Source organism: Cygnus atratus, chromosome 1, assembly GCF_013377495.2.
Source record: "Cygnus atratus isolate AKBS03 ecotype Queensland, Australia chromosome 1, CAtr_DNAZoo_HiC_assembly, whole genome shotgun sequence".
Taxonomy (NCBI): domain Eukaryota; kingdom Metazoa; phylum Chordata; class Aves; order Anseriformes; family Anatidae; genus Cygnus; species Cygnus atratus.
This window is the reverse complement of record NC_066362.1, coordinates 86,333,470-86,358,696: the sequence shown is the minus strand read 5'-3', so window position 1 is coordinate 86,358,696 and position 25,227 is coordinate 86,333,470. Positions and strand designations below refer to the sequence as shown.

The following is a 25,227-nucleotide window of genomic DNA, read 5'->3' as shown; positions in this document are numbered from 1 at the left end:
GTGTGTTGTTGTTCCTGTAAACCGGTAACGAAATTTTGCTTTTCATTTCATATCCATTTAATTCCATCAGAAAACATCTGTGCACCAATTCAGCATTTCTTACCTGTGTTCCCATCTCCACTCTCCATCGATGGTTTACTGGTTTCTGACGGATTGTTCATTCTTGAGTCTGCATTGAAACAGAAACAAAGATGAAGTAACAGGAGCAAAAAAAAAAAAAACCACAAACCTATCCATGCTTCCTTGTCCAGGAAACATACAGAACATCTGGGATTTGGTAGGTAGTTTACCCTAATTCAGCTTATTTTATAATAAGAAACGAACAGAAGCAGAACGCAATACTGCAACTTCCAAATAAATACTGTTTCAACATTGTGTCATTGTTCACATATGCGAAAGCATGAAATTGAAGGAATAAAAGACAGCATGTTGGAAGCCAAGGATAGGTAGAACTTTATTTTAAGTTCAGTGGAACCAAAAAGCAAGAAGGAAAAATAAATAAAAAGGAAGAAAACTATAAACAGATTCAAAAACACTAGGTCTGACCCCAAGGCCTACATTCTCCTTAAACCCTCCACAAGAAAAAGAAATTTCAGTCATTATAATCAAATAGATACCATTTATGTAATTCTTCATTTTTATTTTACAGGAACGTCACCAATATTATTTGGGATTCCCTATATATTCATGCAAAAACCTTACAAATATGAAATATTTCTCTTCCTTCTCCCTCTAGACGAACCTATTGAAAAGTCTGCTCTGGACCTGAAAGCTTGTCAGCTGAGTACAGTGCAACAGAGAGGGCCTCTCCAGATGGCAGACAGAGACTACAGTTTCCATACACAGGAATCCATACAGATGTTTTGTGTACAGCATCAGCTCTACAGCTTATCACCCCCTCCTTCCTAGCTACCAACCGTAGTGTGTCACATTATTGCAAACCAAATCTATGAAAAGAATCTCAAGACAGACTAGCTCATGAAATGAAGCATAAGCAAATCCTTAAGCACATTCTTCCATTCCCATAACCCGTTAAATACAAGATCAAATGACCTCAAAATGAAGTCTTTAACCTCAGGATTTCTCTTGCTAGGTGCTTAAAAAGGTTACCTCTTTCATCAAAGCAGTGATTTCCAAAATACCAGTGGGCTGAAGAGGAATACAGTAACAGCATAAACTCCTGTATCTTTCCCCAGGTATTTCCAAGAAAGCCCAGACTCTTCATTGCTCGGCAGTCTAGGAGAGTTGGAGATGAGAAGCCAGACTATTGCCATGTGCTACAATACCACCTGCTGCTGCCCAGAGGAAACCAGTGCCCTCCTTGGGATACCAGAGCCAGAGGCAAGGGCAGAGGAGGGACACACGTATGAACCAAACAGAAGACACTTGGGCAGTGTCTGAATGAAAACAGAAGTCACATTGAAGCTTGCCTGGGCATATTGGTTAACTAGATGGGGGAACTAGTTAGAAATGCAACATGTAAGAGAGAAAAAGGTAGAAGATGTTACATTTGGAAAGACTCCAGTAAGTATTGGAGTCTTAAGTCTTAAAAAACTTAAGTATTTTTAAAACTAATATAATTTTCCATGTAAACAACTGCTGCAGTGGAACCAAGTGGGGCCTAGAAAACCCAGAGGATCATAACGAAAAGGAACCTGCCCCAAGTTATTTCAGCCTCTCCAGTCTCAGCTCTTCTTAGAGAGTTCCTAGGGCTATGGATCACATCTTTTAAATGTCAGCTGTGTGTATACTTGATACCTCAACTGGCTTCAGACGCGCTCCTTTTGAAATGTTACTCTTAGTACAAAGGCAAACACATTAAACTGCTTTTTGGAACGGGGAGCAAGTGAGGAGAACCATTCCAGCTGAAAGCTCCTGGCCCACATTTCAGCAAAAGGCTGAAGTTTTGCCCTGATTTTCACAACCTCTGGGTAGCACATTCAAGGTACAAGTTTGCAGCCTAGAACAGAGCTCTGCTAAGGCTGCAGGTACAGAATCTGCTACTTCCCAGCTCCTTGCGTTGTCATTTTACACATTTGGATAGCATCATACATACAACAGAAGCAGAGAATACAGTTCCACTGACTACACAGGAAATAAGCTTTTTTCATGTTGGTTGACAGCTCAGATGGAGCTTTGAGCAACCTGGTCTGGTGGGAGGTGTCCCTGCCCATGGCAGGGAGTTGGAACTGGGTGGGCTTTAAGGTCCCTTCCAACCCAAACCATTCTGTGATTCTCTGATGTGCCACTACTCCCTGCTGATGGATCTGAGTGTAAAAGAAATAAGTCATGTTTTTTATTTAGTAGCTATGTGTACCTTAAATTGAGTTTATTGTTGTGGTAACAGCATGCTTATTTAAAATTATTACAGGCAACAATCATTTGATAGCATTAATTTGTTCCTTGACACACAGGTGGCTACTGAAATGTTTCTGGGTTCACAGAACACTTGAATAGGACTCTTCTCTTTGGACACAAACATGAAGAGTGCTCATCCAGCAGGAACATGAGCTTAAAAGCCCAATATACCCTGCTGTGGAAAGTAGGCTAACTTATGGGGCTGTTGGATGTAAGATCTCTTTTAAGCCCACAGCAAGAGAGTCTGAGCTCATGATAACGCTGATCACAGAGGGGAAGAGCACAGGCTGGGGAATCACCTTTCAACAACATAGGATCTGCTCGCTGAACACCTTTGTAAAGCTCTTGGAAAAGAAAAGCATACTGCACCCTATGCTACTACTTTGTAGCAGAAACCAAAGCACTACAGCCACCAGGCAGGATACCCATGGTAGCATCAACCAACAGCACCTGGAAGGGAACAGGTCTGTCCCATGAGCAGGAAGCCAAGCCAAGCTCTGCACTGACTCTTCCCTCTAAACAGGGATGCTCACACAACACACCTTCCTGCATGACAAGCAGGTTGGTTCAGGACAAAGGCAGAATTGTACAGGCCCCCTTTCCACAAGGCGAGACATGTTTTTCTGCCACGCTATAGTGTAAAATAAATCCTTTAAAAAAGGGGTTCCAGTGTTTGCTAGTACTAGACATACAAATAAAGTTTACTCAAGTAGCAAAAGTGTGTATAAGTGACAAATAATTTATTGTAAGGATTTATCCCTGACAAAGGCCTCAAAAGCTGTTATTGTGAAAAAGCAGCAAGTTAGATGAAGAAGCATCTTTCCAGTATTGCTCATGTTCAAACGAAGGATAGCATCCATTATTTCACCAGCTGACTGCTAGTTGTTCAGTCTGTGGGCCTTCTGCATGTAAAGCATCAAGAACAATGCCGCTATTTCCATTGCAAATGGTATGGCATACATCTGAAGCACAGAACTGCCACCAGCAGAAAAGACATATTTCTGCAGGATACTAAACCTACAGATTTATTACATCAACAAAGATTATTTGCTTTATATATACTCATCGCTGCTTTAAAGTTAAAAGAATAAAAAAATGAAGTGGGCTAATTTTATATATATATATACACGTATATGTGTGTGTGTATATATATATAATATACATAAATATAAAAGAAATCATAATGCCCTCGCCTTTTCTTCTTCCTTTAGACCTTTCTTGGGTTTCAAATAAAGGCCCTGGGCTACAGCTTAGCCAACATCATCTCAAAGTAAACTCCACAGAAGGAAGGATCGAAAGCAGCAGGTGCATGATTGAAATCAAACTCTCAGGAGTGATTCCAGTCAGTACTGCTGCTCTGCTAGCAGTGCTGAGCCACACTTTCGCAGATCCTCAGTAACATTTCAGAAGGCATTCGGAAGAAAGAAGCAGACACCGGACCAACGTGGAGTATTAGGAACTGTATATGCCTAGCAAAACAAAATCCTGACACAGAATTTCACTGTATCCTTTCATCCATTAGAGTGAAACTGGCTAATACTCCATCACAGCCAGCAAAAATGTTTCACTGATGCACATGGAAATAAAACGAAGTTCAATGTGAGTGAACACACACAGAGAACTCAACTGAAGCTTTAGAGTAGATTTAGAGTACATTTAGAGTAGAAATTCATTTTCAGAAAACCATTTCATGTTCAGAAACAAATATTCAGGTGTCTGCTTTAAAATTTACCATCCAAAAAAATGTAGTCTTTATGAACATATGTAATGCAATTTAAAAAATCTGTACAGTGAACCTCAGGGAAAGAGCCTTGAAAACAAAATCTATTGCAAAACTAGGATGATCAGTTTTTTGAAAATAACTTAAAAATACATTTAGAAGAAATTATGGCATGCCTGTTCTGTAGTCCTGATGGAATCTCAGCTCAGGAAATACATTATCCCAGTAACCTTAGGCACAGCTTGCAACGGTATCAATGGCAACCACTGTGGACTCCACCTTATTTTCTCTTACACTTTAAGAGCCCTGCTATTACATTAAAAACACACAGATATAACATACATTCTGTTGGGAATGCCTCACTGCAGCTAGTAAATTCTTTGAGACTGAGACCCCCCTCTTTCTTATTTTAATGCTCTGAAATTTAAGATACACAGATATGCAAGTCAAGTCCTAAGTCTCAATGCCTGTTAAAGGCTAAATGCTTCTCAGATTGAAATCTGAAAAGCAAAAGGTCTGTATTAATATCATCCAAGCCCAAGCTTAGCAGCATATTGCTTCAGTGCAGAGGAAAAGAATTCTCCTGGATCGAGGGAAAGTGGAAAAAAACCAACACATTTCCCTGGTATAGGCACATACAATATATACATATCATGCAGCTACTTGCTGCCGATTCACTGGTGAGCTTCAGCCTTGCAAACACCTTCTCTAGTCTCTGCATATGTGATTAAGCCTCTATGCATAGTCAACCTCACACCCTCTATTTCCATATTAAACGCTTATAAGAAAGAGCTGAGCTGGTACCCACCTAGAACGTAGTCACTGCAGTCCAGCATTGCTGTGGTATCCTCTACAGGTTCAGACAGTCCAAGGAAAGGGAGAATGGCAATTTCTATCAAATCTACACTACTGCTCTCAACGGCACAAGAAAGGGAGTGGGGAGGTGGGGGAAGAAATACAACTTCAGTTACACCATAGCAATCTTCAACTGAACAGGGAAACTTCAGTTGCTCTGTGGAGTTTTAGTCTCTCCTACTAGCTGTGTCTGACATTGTCAAGGCGACTGAAGCGTGAAAAGTTCCCCTTTTTGTAATAAAATAGAAACAAAGATTGCAGCTGGCAGTTTCCATAATGAAGCTTAATCAGTATGCGCCTGATTAGGGCCTTATGCAAATCTCCCCTCGTTAGCACAGCAGCCAGCACTTTGAAGTCCATGAACAATTCATTTGCAGAGTACACTGAAAGCGCTCCCTGCATAATTTAAATCACGGTATAAATATTTATCAGCTCATTTGCATATTAATTGGCAGTGCATGAAGGGAAAAATTATCTCCTGAGTGCCAGCATAATAATTAGGGAACAAAATGAAATTTCTTCCAATAGCTTGGCTTCTCAGCCCTAACTCGAGCACAGTACCACAGGGGAGCAGGGAGGGAAGAGAGACAGAGTTCTGTTAAAATGCCACCGAAATGACACGTACAAATTAGAAACAACTCTACAGACTTAAGCACCTTTAATCTTATTCCTGCTGGCAACAATAACTTCAGTAATAAAGGGGATTTGGAAAAAGCTTTCTACACAATCCAAATAATCCCATGAAAACAATTAGCAAGGTAGAAGCCGAACACAGAGCTGTCAAACTGGTGCTTGCACATCTGTGTGGCGTTTTCCACATCGTAACACGGACTGTCACAAGAAGGTCCTGGGCAGGAAAGAGGAACACCAGGGCAAGGAAGCAGCACAATTCTTTTTAAATGACTAAAGAGCTTGGTGATTCATTATCTGGTAATCCCTTTGCAACGGCCAAGTTAACAGCAGTGGATATGTCAAGTATTGTGTAACATTTGACACCCACTAATCTATCCCAAGTGAAATCAAAATAGATTTAGTTTTTTGCTTTCCAATGACTTCCAAGGAAGAAAAAAAAAGCTATTATTAATCCCTTCCCCAAGCAAACACAATATAGCTAAACAAAGCTTACTGCGGAGCTACGATTTTTGAAAGGGACATTTTACACCAGACTTGCAGCTTTGAACCACCCAACGATAATCAGAGCACACTTGCTGCTGTGCCCATAATACGCTGAAGGACTGGGAAATAGGGAAGAGGCTTTGGTCTACGGAAGAGTCGATCCTCTTTTCCAGAAGTGCTCCACAGAATTAAATGTACCATAGAACTATAATGCTACATTGAACCATTGCAAATAGTTTGATTACCATTCAAATACCAGTGTCCAAAACAGCAAGAACATTTACATCAAAGTGTAATGTGGACATCCCAACATATAGTATGCCATGTTCTGATCAGGAAAAGAAGTGTGATGATCAGTGCTGGTGACTACAGGGTTGGGCCAGATGTTAATGTGAATTTAAAGATTTTTTTTTTTTTAAAGCTAGCTGTACTTTTCTTCTCCTCATTTCTGAAGTGAATTCAAGCACCGCCTCTCCAAACAAGAGAGTGCGAGAGAAAAGGGACTTCTCAGTCATCTGCTACTGACTGGAATTTATCTCCATGCTTGACCTCTTCTTCTGTTCAGGTTCATATCTCTACTTAACAGAAGATGTTCCCCACTATATATTTAACATGAGTGATCTACACTTGAAAAAGACTGCAAGAAGGGAACATGTTCCCAACCACAGGGAAACTGTGTGTACAAAACAGGTCTTCCTAATACCTGTTTTCCAACTCTGTTTTCTAGAGAGTCATGTGTCCCATCAAGACCTCTGAGGCGCATCGCTGTTCACAGACCTTCACTAAACCACGTTCATCCACGCATGCTTTTGGATCACGCTGCGAGATAATCTGCTTGCTTCATCAGAGGAGTCGGGACACGAACAGTGACACTAGACAGAGCAGGTGCCAGCTCAAGCACTGGCTGAGCCCAGGCAGCCAGCAAGAGGTCAGCAGTGCCGTCCCCGGGACCCCCCTCAAACAGGAGGAGCTGGTCCCACACAGGTGCAGCATCAGAAGTGTGCGAGTGCAGGAAGCGACCGTTAAAGGCAGGCATGTGTGTAGTGACACGCGGCGTGTGGCTAACAGCACGACAGTAAAACAGTAGGCGAAGGCCAGGGAAGGATGTGCCCGAAGTAGGGCTGGCAAGTGCCCTGGCATATCCTTGTGCTGGTCAGCAACCACGCTATCAACGGTGTGCTGACAGCTAACAAGAAAAAGAAAACCAAGTTTTTGTCCCACTCCTGATCGTGCTGACCGATATTCCTTAACATACCCCCTCAGGCAAACACACGCACATTTGAATGTAACTCCCATTGACCTGCTAATTGAAATAAAGCCACATACTGCGACTATTCAAACTAAACTTGACCAAAAAAACAGTACTTCCAGTGACCACTTCATTCTTCATAATATTATCTTGCATTTTAGGTAAATTCTGAATTTTTGGCCAAAAAAAAAGCTGTTGTTCCATCTAGGCCGCACTACTCCAACATCTGATAGGCCTCGGAAGGAGGCCTGAAGACCTAAGTAGAAAAGTGCTAGGGGAAGAACAGTGTGGATCACCTGGCCTCAAAACCAATGGCAGAACATGGTTATTTAATTTTCTGTTTAGGTTCTGCCATGTCATTGACTATTGTTCTGTGGTGAATTCTCACATTAAAAGTTACTTAATACCTTGAACCAAAGTCACACCTGTGGTACCTGCATTTAAGCAAAATACCACCACTGGTTATGCACAAAAAGCTTCACTTTTCCTCCAAAGGTACCTCCAGAAAGAGAATGGTGCACACCTTGTGATCATCTGTGGAGAAGAAAAACCCTCTCCATTTCCCATGTTCTTCAAGCAATTCTACAATTGTGATATTGATGATTCCTCCCTGCCCCCAGTTCTGTTTGTATTTTTCCATAAAACCAAAGAACTAAAGCCACTGATGGAGTCAGGTATGGCAAAGGCAGATATTCTTCAGTCAAAACACTGTAGAAAGGCTTCAGGAGACTTTCTACCCTATTCTCTTCTTCTCTTTGCTTTTTGCGCATCTTACATACCTTCCCACTTTAAGTGTTTTTGCTTCACTGTCACCACCAATTTGTCACTTTATTTACAGAGTCCTAATGATTGTACTTCATACTTTATACCTTACTTTTTGGAAAGGGTATCTCATTTCCCACTGCAGCTTATGCAGCTCTTGGTTAGACCTGCTTTTGCATTTTTTCTTTTATTCCTCCTCCTGCTTCTTCCACTTATTATGCCCAATTCACTGTAACTGTAAATTCCACAAAATTATTCCGCAATGTAACATATTATAAATAAGTGATATAAATAGGGAAACTTGTTACAAACTAGGGGAAAAGGATATTTAAACCCTTATCTTGAGGTGCTTTGTTGGTTTGGGGTGTTGTTTTTTGGGGGGGAAGGCATGGGGACTACAGAAACAATGCAGAATTAAAGGGATAAAAGGCAAAGCTATTACAACATTCTTTTACTGTAACAGTTATGGAGAAAAAGCACCTCCATTTTTATATAGGCATGCTTCCGTATATTAGTAAAATGTCATTTATTACATGCTCCCAATGACAGCTAGGAAATTTCTGCCACTAGGCAGCTCTGTGACAAGCATGACCTTTGTAAACTTCCCGACATGATTTCTGATAGAACATGGCAAGATTACCCAATAAACCAACAGCACATTATTACACTGTTGTACAGTGTATTTGGAACAAAACATGGTATTAATCACAACATATTAGCATTCTGCCTTCATTACTGCATCAGTGTCTAGTATATTTTATCATGAAGAACCACTGAAGAAGACTGGTAACAAAAGCTTTCACAATGGTGCATGACTTAGCACTCCATCAACGCACACTGGATACACTCGGAGCACGGCTGCCTTCTATGTGTCTTGTCAGCCAAGACCAGTAGATACAGCTACCTCTCGTCTGACATTACACAGAGCTACTACATTTAACTCAAGACATTTCCAAGTCTCCATTCCACAAACTAAATGAAACCTAATAAAAGTTTCAAACAATTCCAATGTGCTATTAAAAAAATAAAAAATCACGTACTTCAAAAATAAACTGTGATTGAAGTTGGCACAATCCTCTTAGGGTAATTACAGACAGACAGACAGCAGCCTGTTCGTAGTTAGAGCTGCAAACCAAGCTCTAATTTTAGCCACCACCTTTGACTTTGGCTAACAAAATTGATTTTATCTGAAAATTGCTGTTTGCTCTGAAAGCCAAAGAGCAGTTTTCTGGAAAAGTCTAATAAAGTTGGCCTGTTTTAGAATTACAGGTCATTATACAATTACTATGAACTGGAATTTCAGTCTACATCTAATTTGGCTTCTCTCTCTCAAACTCAAGTCATAACTATCCTTTCAAACTTTCCATTGCAAAGTGTCTTTCATAATTCTCTTGCATACCTTTTTTGAAGACGATTAAGTACATTAAGAGACAGCAAACCATAAATGCTAATTCATCTTATCAGTGCAGGACAGCAGACATTCGTAAGCACCTGACACATTAATACAAAGGGTTTCATTTGTGCGTTTAAAAATCTCACTTATTTTTGTCCTCAGATGATAGTAGCTATAATGGTTTAAGTCATTTTTATTATAAGAGAACTGTGGTCATGAGAAACTCACAGTACAGTACCACCATATGGGGAGGGGAAAAAAAACAGGGAGAGTAGTCAGAGGCGGAAGAGAGAAATTAAACACTCTTATTCAAAAGTCACAGTATTATAGCTTTCGCAATCAAACTATGCCTTATTTGAAACCCATGTCTAATACTATCATCCCAGTGCATCATCTGAACACCTCCTCTTAAGCCATAGCTTACAAAAAGGATCCATATAATATCTACATACAAGTTTCTCTTTCATTCTGATTGTTTTCTTTTCAGAAGCACAGGATATAAATTCAGTGCAAGTTTAATAATTCTGTAGTACAGACAACCCTTTGTGTTCAAAACCACACCTTCGATCCACAAGTCGTAACATTTTCTTCAAAATCATAGAACATTTTGAAGAACAGCAAACATCAGATCTTCGCGTTTTCTGATTTAAGAACTCATGTTTCACTCATATCATGCTTTCAAGGTTTTCATACTATCACATAACAGCTTCAGACAGTTTTATTTATTTTTATACTGAGCACTACATCATAAGCACTGGCTCCAGGATCTTAATTCAAAAAAAAGTGTGCCCTATCACACATTTGAGAACAAATTTGTGTTATTTAACTAGCACACGCTGCATTTGCCATAGAACTGCTGCACAGTTGCACTTTTGAATAGTTGCAGGAAGATACTCGCTCTTAATTTAACTAAAAATAGCATGAAAATGAGCAAATCATGCTTTCATTCTGCCACACCTGGTGTGGATCCATAATATTAAAACTGATGTTCATTCCTCTACTACACTTGCACATGGAAAGTAGCATTCCAAAGTTATGCAGGAATCTTTGAAGTCTGTCAAACCATTTTCTAAATGTAAATATTTGAAGGGAGACACCTGTTTGAGTTTTTACTCACATATATGTAGGTCTCGCCTTCCTTTAAAATTACTGTTTTGTCCAATTTGAAATACTTCACACTGACAAATATTAAAACACCCAGAGCAGGTGCACATTGTTTAACTAGTGAATTTTCTTATTATTTCATTACATTTACAAGATTTTCACACCCTACATTGCTTTTCAGAAAAGTACTACAGGACACCAAGTAGAGGAAGACTGAAATGAAGACTGATGTGAAGTTACATGAACAAAACACAAGGGAGGGCTGAAGAACACTATCCGTAAAACTTCAGAATTTAATGAATAAAAAAAGGAAGCAATCCAAGGGCACAGATGTGCATAACAGCAGTACTGAAACTAAGGAAAAATAACAGCCTTGCATGCTTTTGAAAGCTTGCATGGTTTTACGGGATGAATGTTGCAGCTTGTACAATCTGGAGAACCTGAAGCACTCCCAGCCCGGCAGTGTGAGGAGCGGGGTGATTTGACTTTCCTTGCTGGGAAAGCCAGCCCATGCTCACATATCCCCTGGGGCTCACACCAGCTTCCAGGCCACACCCCACGGCGGTCGTTTCTACACTAGCCACGTGCTGGAATGACTTTTATGGGAATGCATCTGCCACACGTGCAGTGGCTGCTGAAACCACTGTGCATGTGTTTGAATGGACAATGTAAAAACACAGTCCATGCTGTGTCAGGGCACCCTCACTATTCTGCCCTGCATCCCTCCTACACCCCAAGCAAGGAAGACAGCGTAACAATTTACAATATCAAATGTTATGCCAATACACATGAAAAAAACAAGCATTTGAGTAAAATACTGGAACATGTAAATCACAACACAATTTATTTGTCTGGCACTGTATGAACACTGCTTATGCTAAGCCCAACTACTGAACTGTAATATTTGTCTTAGCAGTCCTCCGACCTGTTACATTTCTGAAATATCACTGCATGCGCATTCCAAAAGCATTACATTTGCCTCCCCATGCCCACACATAGCAGGGACAGGCACTTAGAACTGAAACACATTATTTTTAAACTCACCTGTAAATCAAAATATAATGCATTGTACAAACATGCTGTTTCTCTGTTCTCCGCTTTGATAAAGTAGCAATTACTAGTCTAGCTTGATGAATAGGGGCTCTACAAAGAATAGACTAATTCAATATATAACTTAACCATACAATTCGGCTCAATTCAAATCCCAGAACCTCCACGCTACCTGTCATTAAATACACTACAGTTCACTCTCAAAATACATAAATCAAAGTCACCAGTTTAAGTTTCTTATGATTGCTGCTGAAGCCAAGCGGATACATCAAGATCAGCCGCAGAGGTGGTATTTAGCTCTAGTTAGCATTCGGAGTGTTTGCCAAACAAATTAATAGAAAAAAGCCCATGCAAAATCTCTACAGATCATGGTATGAACTGAAGTTGCACCACTGTTATTACCATCTTTTGCAGAAGCTGCTTTTGCTCTCTTTTCCTTAATAGCTATCTCAAATCTGAAGCAGGATATTGCCTTAGTGCCCTCAACACACTAATCCAGACACTATTAACACCTGTAGTAGGAACTACAAGATATGTCATGAGAATGCTACTTTCTGAAGCTTAAATTATTTGATCTTAAAGAGGAAAAGGCCAAATTGCAGACAAGCTGCTTTGTATCTTACAAATTTAACAAAAACCTGCAAGATGCAAGGTCCAAAGGAAGCAACAGAGCTATTCACACTGCAGACACTGATTCCATCCACCCGGAAACCTACTGAGCATCTATCATTTTGGCTGGTCAGAGGTAGCATAAGATTCAATTTGCTATCCATCAAAAAGATTTCCCAGGCACCTGGGTCTTTAATTTATATTTTAGAAACAGTAGAAAGTGAAAACCTCAACATAACTACACATACAGAGTATTATCTACATCAACTCTTCCAGGAAACGTTCACAGGCAGAGTTTTGCCAATTTTAGCAGCTATGCTAAAGCAGATAAGGCATTGATTAGCTTTTCCAGGAAATAACCACAAGAACAGTTTTACTAGCAGTAATGCTGCAGGGCATGCAGTAGCACTACCACCTGTGGCTGTGTTTGCAGAGGATTTGCTGGGAAGACATGCACGTTTTCTTTACATGCACATGGACACAACCGAAGAGAGGAATGTGATATTTATTTCTAGAGCAAACTGTAGCAGAAAAACTTTTCTGAACTGTCCCAGTTTCTGTAACCTGGTTTTGATTAGAATCATTCATTGAGAGATACAAAATCCTCTCCAAAGAAATTCATGATCTAGTCCCAAATTACTGGGTAAAAAGTCAACTGAAAAAAAAATAAGTCAAAAGAAGCAACAAAAAAATTTAAAAATTGATACCCAAAAGATTCATTTTTTCCTCAATAAAAATACACTTCATACAAGCACCAAAAATTAAGAATAGGCCACCAAATTTAGGATCTCATGTAAATGTCGGCAGGCACCATACAGGGTTATGGGACACAAGTGCTGAGTCAGCAGAAGCAGCTGCAGCCCCTCTCATCCCCACTGCTCTGCTGCCTCCTCGCTCGTGCTGCCATGCAGGGAACTACACAAGAGAATTGATCTGTGTTAAAACTAACCCAACCAGAAGGAGAAAACACTAACCCAGCTCATTTTCTTAATCCATGGGGAGAAATGTTTACCCTGGTGAAGTGCAAAAGCAGCATGGAGGCAGGAACAACCAACCAGGGATCAGGCAGGACTGCTTCAGCAGCAGCAGTATTAGCTTAAAACTTTCACTGGCCACAGCTTAAATCCACTTGTATGTTACATTTTTGGTTTACAAGCTCTATCACACAACTTACATGACAAACATAAGAAATCAACATCTCACAACAGCTACTATTTCCTCTTTGGGACACTGACTCTCAGCCCTAATGCTGACGACTCAACTCATTAGTGTACTCACACATGCACGCACCCTTCCAATTCCACTCTTCAGTACATGCTTTTGATTTCTGGTCTCCCCACATACACCACTTCCATGCTCAAAAACAGAAACTCGATTAGTACACTGTACGACTTAATTACTTAATCATTTGTTTCCATCAGAAGCGTTGCAGAAAACGTTAGAACTAAAAGGTTTAGAAGTTGAGAAAATGAGGAGCGCTGACGGGTAACTAAGAGAAAGAAGCAGAGTAACATCTACAATTACACCAGCAAGACTTTGTAGCTAGACCTTGCTTAGAATGCTAAACCCCAAATTCAAGAAATTGCTTGGACGAATTTTGAAAGATACTAATTAGCTAATTCTACAGCATCAGTACAGGCTGAAAACCTGAATCTTCAAGGGAGAATGGAAATGATCTGATCTATGCTGATGTCACCTGATCTAAGAACAGAACATTTACAGGCAGGCAGCCACCCATTAACCCTCAGATTTTTATTATTAATTTATTTTTAAGCACTGAGGTTCTCCCATATTTCTCAAAGCTTCCAAGGCCACTGTTCTTCAAACAGTTTACATGCTCCAGTAAGGCATTCCTGCAGCAAGGTACCAAGGCAGTCTGCCAGCTGTGGTACGAAAACAAGAGCAGGTGAAAACTGAAACCAGCAGAGGAAATAGCACAAAGAGCACATCAGCATACAGTGCTGTTTTAACCACTTTGTCCGCTCTTGGTCAAGAGGCAAGTTGATGTAGCAAGAACGAACAAGAAAGAAGCAAAGTACTTATGTGCCAGGACGTCATAATCCACAGAAATCCAGCTACAAACAGCCTGAAAGCTGCTAGCTGACCACTGCTGCTGACTTGAATGAAAATTGTTCCGCAGCCTTTTAGGAAGTCGTCACAGTCATCGCTGGGAGAAGAGCGATTTCAGTGTTCAGGGAAAAAAAAGTCAGGCTAAGCTTTCCAGCAACACGATATTACACTGACATTTTAATATCGCAACACGATATTACACTGACATTTTAATATCGCACTGACCTGAACTAACATGCCAGCTTAAAAGAATGACCTGTGTTGCATTTTGCCTTCCCAAGCCCTCACTGTCACTGAGAAATTATTCATTACATATGCAAAGAAAGTTTGCAAATTCACTGAGATTTAACTAAGATAGAGGCAGTAACACCAAAAGGCCCATGTGCCATTACATTTCCAACAAGCCTCACAACAAAACACACGAACGGCTACGAAATTCAGAACCCTGCATGAGTCTGCAAGAACCACGAATAAGAGCAGCTTTGCTGTCCAAAGTGTCAGTCTCAAAATGACAAGCCCTTTCTGCCTGCCTACTGGCTAGTCTACACTCCTCTTTTCTTCTTTTGAATTTTCCCCAACTTAAATTGAATGCAAATAAGCCAGGTGTGGTCCCCAGAGCAGTAATCTGCAGATAGTCCCCACCGAGTTCCCATAGCAACTTGCACAGCTGGCCATGAGAAAGAGGTTGTATCTGCTTCGTTTTGGCTACAGTTTAAACACTCAGCAAGTGAAACACCAATTATGGCATCCTGTAAAGGAAACATCTACTAAAAAGCACATCCATTTTGCCTTGATTAATACAGGAAAATAAAAGTATGGATATGCTCCGAAGTTCAGCAGCCACTCAGCATGCAAAATGAGTATCTGTTATTTACAGAACAGGAGGCAATGTCTGCAAAGGAAATAGCTTTTCTCTTCTGCTGCAAAGTACTGAAGTTTAAGAAACACTACACCACTCAGAAAACGCCTGTCATCTTGTAAATCGTAATCAAGAAAATGCAGCAGAAAGAGAGAAGAGATATAAATACAACTCCTGCAGGTCAAGTTACAGGTCCTCCACGAGACGGCGACTCTCCTAAGTACTTTTTAGTATTTCCAGTTTTAATTGTATTCTTTCTGTCTCAGCTTGCTAAGTCCCCGTCTACAGATATAGCTCTCCTGTGACTGACAGGCAAGAGCGTAAGACTTGTAAGCAACAAACCGCATTCCTTACCTACGAGCACGTATCCCATCTTCTGCTCATCGCCCTCCTTCCTGTGTCCTGCACGTGTAGCTCGCTGCTCCTGCCTACGCCCGAGCACATGCTTCTGCTCCTGGCTGCTTCCCCCGGCCTTTCACCGTGTCCCCATGAGCTAACCCAGGGGTAGAAGGCCAGGGGCTCACCTGAAGCTGCAGGGGGCTGACTGGCCATATGTCCATACCTACTTGCTGGTCGGCTGAGCAGACATCAGAACAGGTAAGGACTGCACTCTGTGCTTTGCCTTTAACATCGCCATGCACAGGACATCTCCCTGCTACTCGGACTGTCGCAAAAAGCTGATACTTAGGTGAAAGTGCAAAAACACCGAAGGCACATAAGGCATCTTCCTCCCAACCCAGCTTTCTTTCTCCCACAGATTACAATTCAGACTCGTTGGGGCAGTGGATGTTTATCAACACTAAGCAACCCTCAAGGGATTTTTCTCCCCCATGAACCTTTTCAACATTCCTTTGAGTCCACGTAAACTTTTAGGAGCCATCCTGCAGCAATGAGTCCCACACCTTAAGCACACACTGAAGACCTTCCTCTGTTATTTTTTTTAATGTTTTCTTCTGCAGCATTACTCCATTCCCCTAGTTCTTGCACAAAGCTGACAATCTCTAGCCTACAGAGACATCTATAAAAGTGGAAATGGCCTCCTCACAACGATCCCCAATGCTGCTTTCTGCATTTTTTTCACGTAGGGGGAGAAGAGCTACACAGAACAACATAGCATCAGACCATGACACAACACTATTTTTTCTAATTTTGCTCTGCACTTTGTTCTTTTCCTGGTGAAGTCCTGGCATTCAATTTGCTTTTTGACTACTGTTGAGCACAACGATATAGCAGGTATTTCCATGAGAAATCATAGTATGAAAGATTTTGCACCTGGAGTGGTAAGAGCGCTTATCCTACCATACTTAGGATCCTCTCTCTGACTTTTTCATCACTTTCATGAAAGCTACAGGAGCTTGGTATCGTTGAAATATCATTTGTTTAATTTGGTTTCAGTTGGCCAATTCCTTGAGGGAGAGCTGAACAAAACAGTTGGACAGAAATGACACAAGCCTCTTTCCTTAGGAAATCTGGCTAAATATAAAAATAACAACATGATGCTTATTTCTTTCCAAAGAGTAGGCTGTTAATAGAAATAGACTCAGTATCAGTCAGTTCCATTTGTGCTGACTTTTCAGAACGCCTGTCCTTGTACCTTGTTTAACCCTCTATCTACAAGAGACCTCTGTTTTTCAAGAAGATAAAGGCAAGCTCACCCAGGAACATCCAGCTTGTAAACATATGAGAGGCCACTGTTATGCTAGCTGTCTTATATAAGATTAGGCATTTATGTGTAAAAGGGAAATAAGCAAACAGAAATAGTTTAATGTGTATCCTGGAAGTTAGCTATACATTTTATTCATCCATCAACATACATAAAACACTGTAAAGCTGTGAACTTCACCTGTTACTTCACCTGTGGGAACTATCCTTCATCCATCAATCCTGAAAGCTGCTCATTTGCTTAAGTAGTTTGAGTTTTCCTTCTCTACCCTTTCTGCATTCCCTTCCAAATTTCTTTTCAGACTAATCAGGAGCACTTCAAAGGAACAGCTGAGCTGGTGGCATTAAAATGACCAGGGAAACACAAAGCTTTAACAGGGTACAACCACTGAGCAAGTGAAACATGCCATTTAGTGTTAAAAATGACTGCAAGCCCACTCAATTGAAAGAAATTATGATTCACTGGGGGTGGGATTTGTATTTCTATTCCCATATAGCCCTGGCACAGTTTGCACTTCTAGAACCAAACACTGTATTAATGTTAACAGTCCATCTTAGATTAATAAAAGGCAAAGAATTAAAACCTGAAGTCTTTTGGCCTGTATTGCAAACAATAGGTATATACATTTTACAGAGAGAACTGAGATGGGCTTAAAGATGGCAGAGTCTGGAATTTGCGAATGTGAAAACTCAATAGATTCTGCACTGGAAGCAGAAATGGCATTTAAAAAAAATATACTACCAGCTAATACTAGTATAACAAAAATATTTAATGTCAGGTGTTAAGGAGGAGACACTCCAAATGAAGTTACAGGTATGCACACACACACACAAATACACAATCTGACTCAGACGTATCTTTTCTACAACAAAGAGGCAGGTTTTGGAAATCTCAAAACCACGAAATATTTAAGCACACATCAATTCTGTTCTCTATAGCTCTTATCTCTGCTGCAGGTTTCTATTCATGAAAGTTGATGCATGCTGAGGATAAACGTGCAATGAAATTGCCCATATGTGATTACAGTGTCATTTAGCCAGATCGGCACTTACTTATAAACAACTCAGGTGAGGGGGTAGATGGGGTTCTGGAGGAGGTAAGAGGGTGGATTGAAGGCTTTGACTTGTAAAGCATCTTGGAGATGAGCACAACATTTTTGTGACGTTAAGCTCTCCTGTGTAACTTAGGCCTCAATTTCCAGGTGATAGGAATATATGAATGATAGCGTACCCTCTGTAAAACACTCCAAGAGATGGAGCTCTATTTTCTTAGCTTCAGCTACAAACTTGAGGTCCCTTTTTTATAAATACAAGGTATGTGTCAAGACTAAAATCACCCAGAATCAGCTTCCAGCAACTGGGTCTTGTCATATACCTTCGGCTGGTTAATGAGGCTTCCTTAAACTGAAGTCTCCTTACTTATTGTGAGCAAGTCGCTTGCTCTAACTTGGGTTAATCAAGTATTCTGAATTTTAAATTCAGTTTGATAAGCTTTTCAAACTCTGAACACATCAAAACTCTTCTCGGAAGCATCTTTCACTTTGCTAGCAACTTTTCTAATACTACAAATCTCCTATTACCAACTTAAGTGGTGGTATACCAGTCTAAACATTCCCAAATTAATTTATCACAACTCGATTCATATTTGGAGTCCACATGCTTCAGAGCACAGGCTCTTCCAAAAGTGAAATCTACATGTCTTCCACTATATGTTTAGCAGGCACTATTGTGGCTAAATTAAAATACCTGGTTTGTTTCCCAGAAAGACTGGTGAATCTTAGATCTCATGGTAGTAACCGATCCGATATTTGCAACTCCACCCAGCGGTCTTTGCATCCTCTGAAAAACTCGACCGTTTCCGTATTTCTTCCTGATCACTGGCACATACAGAAGAGTACTTACCCAAGAAAAAGACAGAGCTAGTAGATTCTGACTCTCCATTAACAACTACATTGGATTTTTCAGTTATCCTGTCCTTAATCCTTTTAGTACGTGTTCCTATTGATTTTGTATCACTTTAATTTGTTAATCAATACAGCAAGCCATTCTAAATCAAATGTATTATAAAAGAGTGTGTTTTATCAATATAATTACAAAACAAAGCTTTAATCTTAACAAGAAATGAAAAAGCTTACAGCAAATTCATCTGACAAGACCTTCTCTCCTACCCCAGAAAAATCATATAAATTGACATGAGATAATTTTTGATCAATAAAAATAATCTAGTCTCTCAAGTAAGCGCAACTAGCTTCTAGTCTTTGAAACGAACCTACACATTTTTCACATTATTGACCCACTCGTTTTTCCCACCACCTCTCTGCAGCTTCCTCGACAATTTAAGATTTACTGAAATGTAAGATCAACAAATTAGAGAGATTTCTTTCCAGTCATTGTAAATTACTAAATGCAAACTGACTCATGCTGCAGATTTTAGAAATCCAGCTCAGATATAGCCTGAAACATTCCTCTCTCTCTCTCTGTATTCATTTACTTTGAGAACAGCATTTTATCTCCATTTTTAGGAAACACTTAAGGCCACTCAGAGGCAGGTAGGTATCCAACAACGCTCAAAGACTGCATTCTCACTCGTGACCCTGACGTTACAGAGTTAAGAACCTGTATGACCTTTTCCTTATCAGCAAACACTGTAGTTTTCAGTCATGCCAGCTCCAATCAGCAAGCTTATTGGGGAGAGGGGGGAAATCTCTTCAGAAAACAGGTTTAGAAGTCTGCAAATTGCCAGCTGAGGTATAATGCAGGCTCACCCTCGCACGTTTCAGCAAGTGCCTGCAGCTCCACAGGCTGGTCAGTCAACCTAACAGCTCGCTACCACTGGCAGGGGGGAATGAGAAGCCTCACTATTTCCTTTTTTATTTTTTCCTTCCAACTTGTTTTTGTTTGGTTTTGGTTGGTTGGGTTGTTCTGGTGTTTGAAGGTAGGGGGAGAAGTGCTGCTCCTTTCAACAGCAAGCTGCTGTGGTGGTTCACTTTGCCTCATGAAATCCTATCTGCAGCAATATTCATCCTTTATCAGTGACACCCAACTGAGGGTTATATGTAAATTCTGCAACAGAGGCATTTACTGGCATTGCTTGAGCTTTATCAGCTTACTAAATACAAGCAGGAAAAGCAGATTAGGGTATTATTCCAAACAATTCTTTATGCGCTTGTATTCTGATAGCTTGAGAAAGGCAGACATTGTAATTCTGTATGACCGCATCAATGTACTTCAAACCACGCCTGTCCTCCTTAGTTGCCAACCAGGACATGACCACTTTGGAGAGAAAACACAGGCTGCTGCTTCCACAGGACAGCAGGTAGCAAACTGATGAAGCTGTAGCTGGGACTCGGTCTCCCAAACCACCAGAAAGACAACTGAAGACCAGACCCCTGGCTGGACTTCTCTGCCTCATCCATGGGAAAAGGGGGAGGAAGCCATGTAAATAGTTTACTATCTTTTATTTTTTATTGATTTTTTTAAAAATCTATAGCTTCCCTTTAAATAGGGGTGTAAGGGCAGTTGTCTGTCAAGCAAGTCCTGTTGATGTAAAGTATATACCAGGTAGCAGAGGGACACCTTTAACGAGCCAGCACCTCTGAGCTTATTCTCGATTTCCTCTATTTTTACATTATTAAAAATATCAGCCATCAGTATTTGCGTATTTCACTGAGTTCTGCACCTCTCAGACTGCTTGGCTGCAATAGTCAACAGCTAGGTTCCAGGCTGAAAGCTCCTTTGAACAGTGTCCCTCGTAATTCCTCTTAAATTTTACTTCATGATGCAAGCTGGAACCTTATGGCATTACTTCAGCTTACAACTAATTTGTCCGACCTGTGCAATAAATAATCAGTTTGACTATTAAAATTCTTTTCGTCCTGCCAAACTACAGAAACATGCACATCATATTAAGAGCCCTTTTATTGGTGATTAGCTCACCTTACTGTTTTTTAATAGAGATTTTTTTACTAATCTTTTAAGATAACAACCACACTTGAAATGCAAGGTATGTTCACTTCTAAGTCATGCACCTGCTATTTTAGCTGTGCTGTTAAAATTCTCTAAGTGGTAATGTTAACAGCACCGACCTCCCCAGCATTGATTTTGCCTTTCATGTGCTCCTCCTCACTTACAATTTTCATCATACACCCCTGCTGCAAGTAATCATCCTTGCTATTTCTTTGTCAGGTTTCTGGTTCCACTTTGATTACAGCAGACCCTATCCTTTCTCCAGAGGCTCTCTCATCTGGAAAGAGATTTTGCGCATAGCAAAATTTGAACTTCGCTTCCTTAAGCGGTCTTTCCAGCTACACACTTATATTCAAATCAACAGGTAACATCTGTTTAAACAGTCATAAGAACCTGTTGCAAAGAGACGGTTCACCCACCTTAAAACTTGCCTGATTAATACTAGGTACAAGAAACCTCACAGTGGACACCCATGGAATAGCCTACTTATTAGAGAAGTTTCTTCCTAATCCCCTTTCGTTAGCACGTTATTTGTTCCCTGTTGTATAATGGTTTTTCAATTCTTTACAAAGGCTTTACAAAGCTTTCATTTAACCTAACATAATGTACTGTAAATGAATAATCCCCTTTCTTTCCTGATCCTGTTAATCTTTTGGCCTCAGTTACATCTCACAGCAGCGAGATGCAAATGTTAATTATGCAAGAAGTATAAGATCTGTATTTTGATTTCCATCTGTCCAATACAAGTCCGGCACAAGAGGCAGATAACTGAGTGCTTTCCTATCACCATGGGAACATGATTGCCAGGAACACACCAAGCACAACATCTCATATTGACTCCCAGAAGCCCCAGTCAAGTACCTTCTATCCATCAGAGCCTCCTTTATCTCTTATGTTGATTCATATTTTTCACAAACTCCTGATTATTTCCACTGTAGCTCACTCTTCCCAAGGACTGAAGAAACACCATCTTATTCTGACTCATGTAATATTTCCCCCTTGATAGCATTATGGCTGTCAATTATCTCATCTACATAATTTATGTGAATGCAGAAGTACCGGAAGCATTTTATTGGTGTGACAGTGGAAACACCCTAAATTGACAAAGCCGTAGTTGCATCCCCTCTTTCCCTGGCCATACCTTCTTTAGGGTGATACCAGCACTCGAGTGACCCCACAGTTAGCAAGTTTCATGAGTTCAGAAAACTGGGCAGCAGAAGCTTAACCCTCCTGAAAAACAATTTCTGCCTGCTCAGCCCCCTAACCTGGATGACTCTGGTGTCAGACAAGTGCAACGGAGCAAATGCTACTGAGCGTGGGACTGAACACAAAATCTAGTTTGGTTTGAGTTGTTGTTTAAATCACAGCCTCATTACATTTAGATTTTATAACTAATTCAATCTAATAGCATCCACCACAGGAACAGAAAGTTCTCCTTTTCCTTCCTTCCCCCAGTCACAACACGATGGCTCTACCTCTGCCCTCACAGTGGCCTTGGTGCCTATCTAACCAGAAGGACAAACAATTTGACCCAGTGATCCAAAAGAAAATTAACTTGATAAAAAGCTAAAGAAAATTACTTTCTTTCAAGTTAAATCAGAAACGTGTGTAAGTCACCATGAAAACAGACACAAAGGACACAGGAGAAGTGGTCTGTCCCTTCAGCGGCATCAAACTTATAAAGATTATTTTATAACTTCTGCATGAGGGTGAAGAGAGCAGCTTCAGCAGGGTGATGGCTTACCACTGTTATAAGGAGGCCATGCTCCCCATTTGGATCTGCCACCACATGTAGCTATGTTCTGCTGGCTTGCAGTAGTGAGACCCTTCCAGAAGGGTACACAACTTGCCAGAACGGCAGAAGAATTTCTAAGGGGGAAACGAGGAAATGCAAGATGAAGAGTCTAGAGGCAAGGAGTAAGGGTATATATTACTCCCCAGTTCAGCTTCAGAGAGCTCTTATGTTGACTTAACTATGCGTAGAACCACAATTCAGTACACAGACTCCTCCTTCTGAAACAGCAGTGTATGGTTATACTGTAAAGTCTGTAAAGAATGATGTTGTAATCAGATATACAAAGGAGTCACCGCTCAGGTCACCATCACACATCCATAGTTCAGAGCAGCTGCTGCTGGTAGCCAATTGCTACCTTCTTTGGCACATTAGCAGCAATACATTATAAAGTTAGCTTTCCTCTCAAGTAAAGCACCGGACTGTGATCACCCAGAAGTCTCATGCTGCAAAACACACTTGCAGTCTTACGTTCTCAGCTTCCTTCACCTACAAGGCAATGTGCAAAAACCAATGCATCAAACAATGTCAAGAGAAAGCCAGAGCCACATCAACACATTTTGTCAACACTGACTCAGGACAGTGGAAGCAGCATTCATCTCTTAGAATTACTAGTTAGATTTTATTGATCAACAGCTGAAAGATAAGCATGTTCAAGATCAGTTGATATACTGCTCTGACTGCAAAAAAAAACCACACAAGGTTGAGTTCTGTCAACTCTTTCCACCGATGGAGAATGAAAAGACATCCTGAAACTCCTCTTTTTTCTGTGTTGTTTCTACTACCTACCACGGTAATGAGGAAAAAGATGACAGAGCCCAAGCCATAGAAATATTTACCGTGGGTTGAACCAAGATCTGATACATGTAATGTTCTAATGGAGAAAGCTGAAAAAAGTTGGCACAGCACTGCTCAACTTCAGAGTTTAAGGAAAACTCTCAGTCTATTTGCACTTTAACAGAAAGAAATCCTTCAAGAAAATATAGGTGGCTAAATATCGCTCTCACATTTTGCTTAAGTTATACAAAGTTTTTTCCCCCCCTTGAAACGACACAAGACAGAAGCGTTAAGAAAACACAGGCAGTAGCAACGTAATTCAGTGGGCAATCAAACTAGCAAAAGGTTCTTTTCTAAAGTACTTGCCTCTTGCAGTTTTTTCTCTAACCAGATTATGACTGAAGTAAGAGCTTGTCCCTTTTGGTACATCAGGGACTCCACCTACAAAAAAGCTGTTCTACGTGTCCTCATTTCCAGGAAAGTTTAAATCTGCATCACCCCAGAACAAGAATCCATGTGGCAGAGAAGCCATCTTTTTGGCAAGCATTTCTTTTGGCAGCCGTGTCTTCTGCAACACATTCCATGCCCCTCCACTTGCTTCCACCCCAGCTCTACTCCCTCAGTTGTGCCTGTGTGATTGCTTGTACCGCCCCCCAGGAGCAGGATTAAAGAATTGATCCAGGTTGAAAGTAACTGTACAGTTCACCATACAGAAGAGTTGTCTACCCTAAGGGCATGTTCTATAAATACTCACTATAGATTAAGGATGAGGTTCTGATTTCATGAGCTTCTGCTGCAATAAGCATGTTTATAAAAGACCTCTTCCCTGCATTAATGTTCTGATAATTGATGCGACTTCCATTCTTACTGAATTCTTTCCCTTCATAGGAGTAGTAGCAGAATTTCTTCTATTTGACCACCTACTAGACAATGCTTAAGAAACCAGTTGCCTCCTTGAGGCATCCATGCCCCTGTCAAATGTAAACTAGTGGACAAGGGATGGAAAAAGTTATGAGATGAGATTATTTGATCATGCTGACTGTTGATCCCAACTTTCTTTGGAAATCAAGCGTAAAGATAACCCTGCCAAAAAATCCTGTCAAACTGAGGTTTAATAAAGCTTGTAGGGTTTCAGTATCATATTTAACTTAGAGCTTGTAAACAGGTTAACAATAAAAATACATTCCCAAAGAAAGAAAATCTCTTGTTAATACATCATTTTTCCCTGCCACCTGGAAACTATGTAAAGGCATACTCACTCTGCTTTTAAATCTCCTCCTATTCTCTCCCACTCTGTAACAAAATGCATATGTATTCCATAGCCACTCAACCTCAACTTCAGGGACAGGCCACTCTTAAATCTACCTTGTTTGCATCATAAATGTTCTGTAAACCAAGGTTAAGGTGCAAGAAAAATCTTGATCTCAAAGTCGATGCAAAGAATGCAAATGCTTCAAATTAGGACTGAAACAGCATGTGCTCTAGGAGGACAAGCCTCAGAGATCCAGCTTTGTACAAAGGGAAATGCTGTACTCAAATTTAATCAAAATCCGCTGGACACAGCAGTTGACTCCACAGCTCTGGTCATCTGAAAAGTAGTTTAATTAGACAGGGAAATAACTATTTTCAAGTCCTAACTTCCATTCTTCACTACTTCCCCACCTTTCCCCATGAAGGAGGAAATTTCCACAAGCAGAGTTTTTCCAGGTTCCTCCTCAGGAAATTCTCTCAGATCGAATAAGAGAGCTGCCATCTGTTACATGGAGCAACACACCTTTTTAAATAGCACATGCTGAAATGCAAAAAAAAAATTATTTTAATTTTAAAGCAGCACTGCGACTTTGAACTTCTGTGCACATCAAACAAGCTCAAAACGCATTTGAAC

The 25,227-nt window shown here is 40.5% G+C and overlaps 1 protein-coding gene across 1 annotated transcript in view; it reads right to left on the bottom strand.

The window, feature by feature from the left end:
• POU2F1 (POU class 2 homeobox 1) overlaps window positions 1-25,227 on the bottom strand; it is a 105,556-nt gene that overhangs the window by 43,844 nt on the left and 36,485 nt on the right. The window contains exon 2 of the mRNA XM_035540454.2: window positions 104-169. Coding sequence (XP_035396347.2) covers window positions 104-169 — 66 coding nt within the window. The remainder of the gene's footprint in view (window positions 1-103; window positions 170-25,227) is intronic.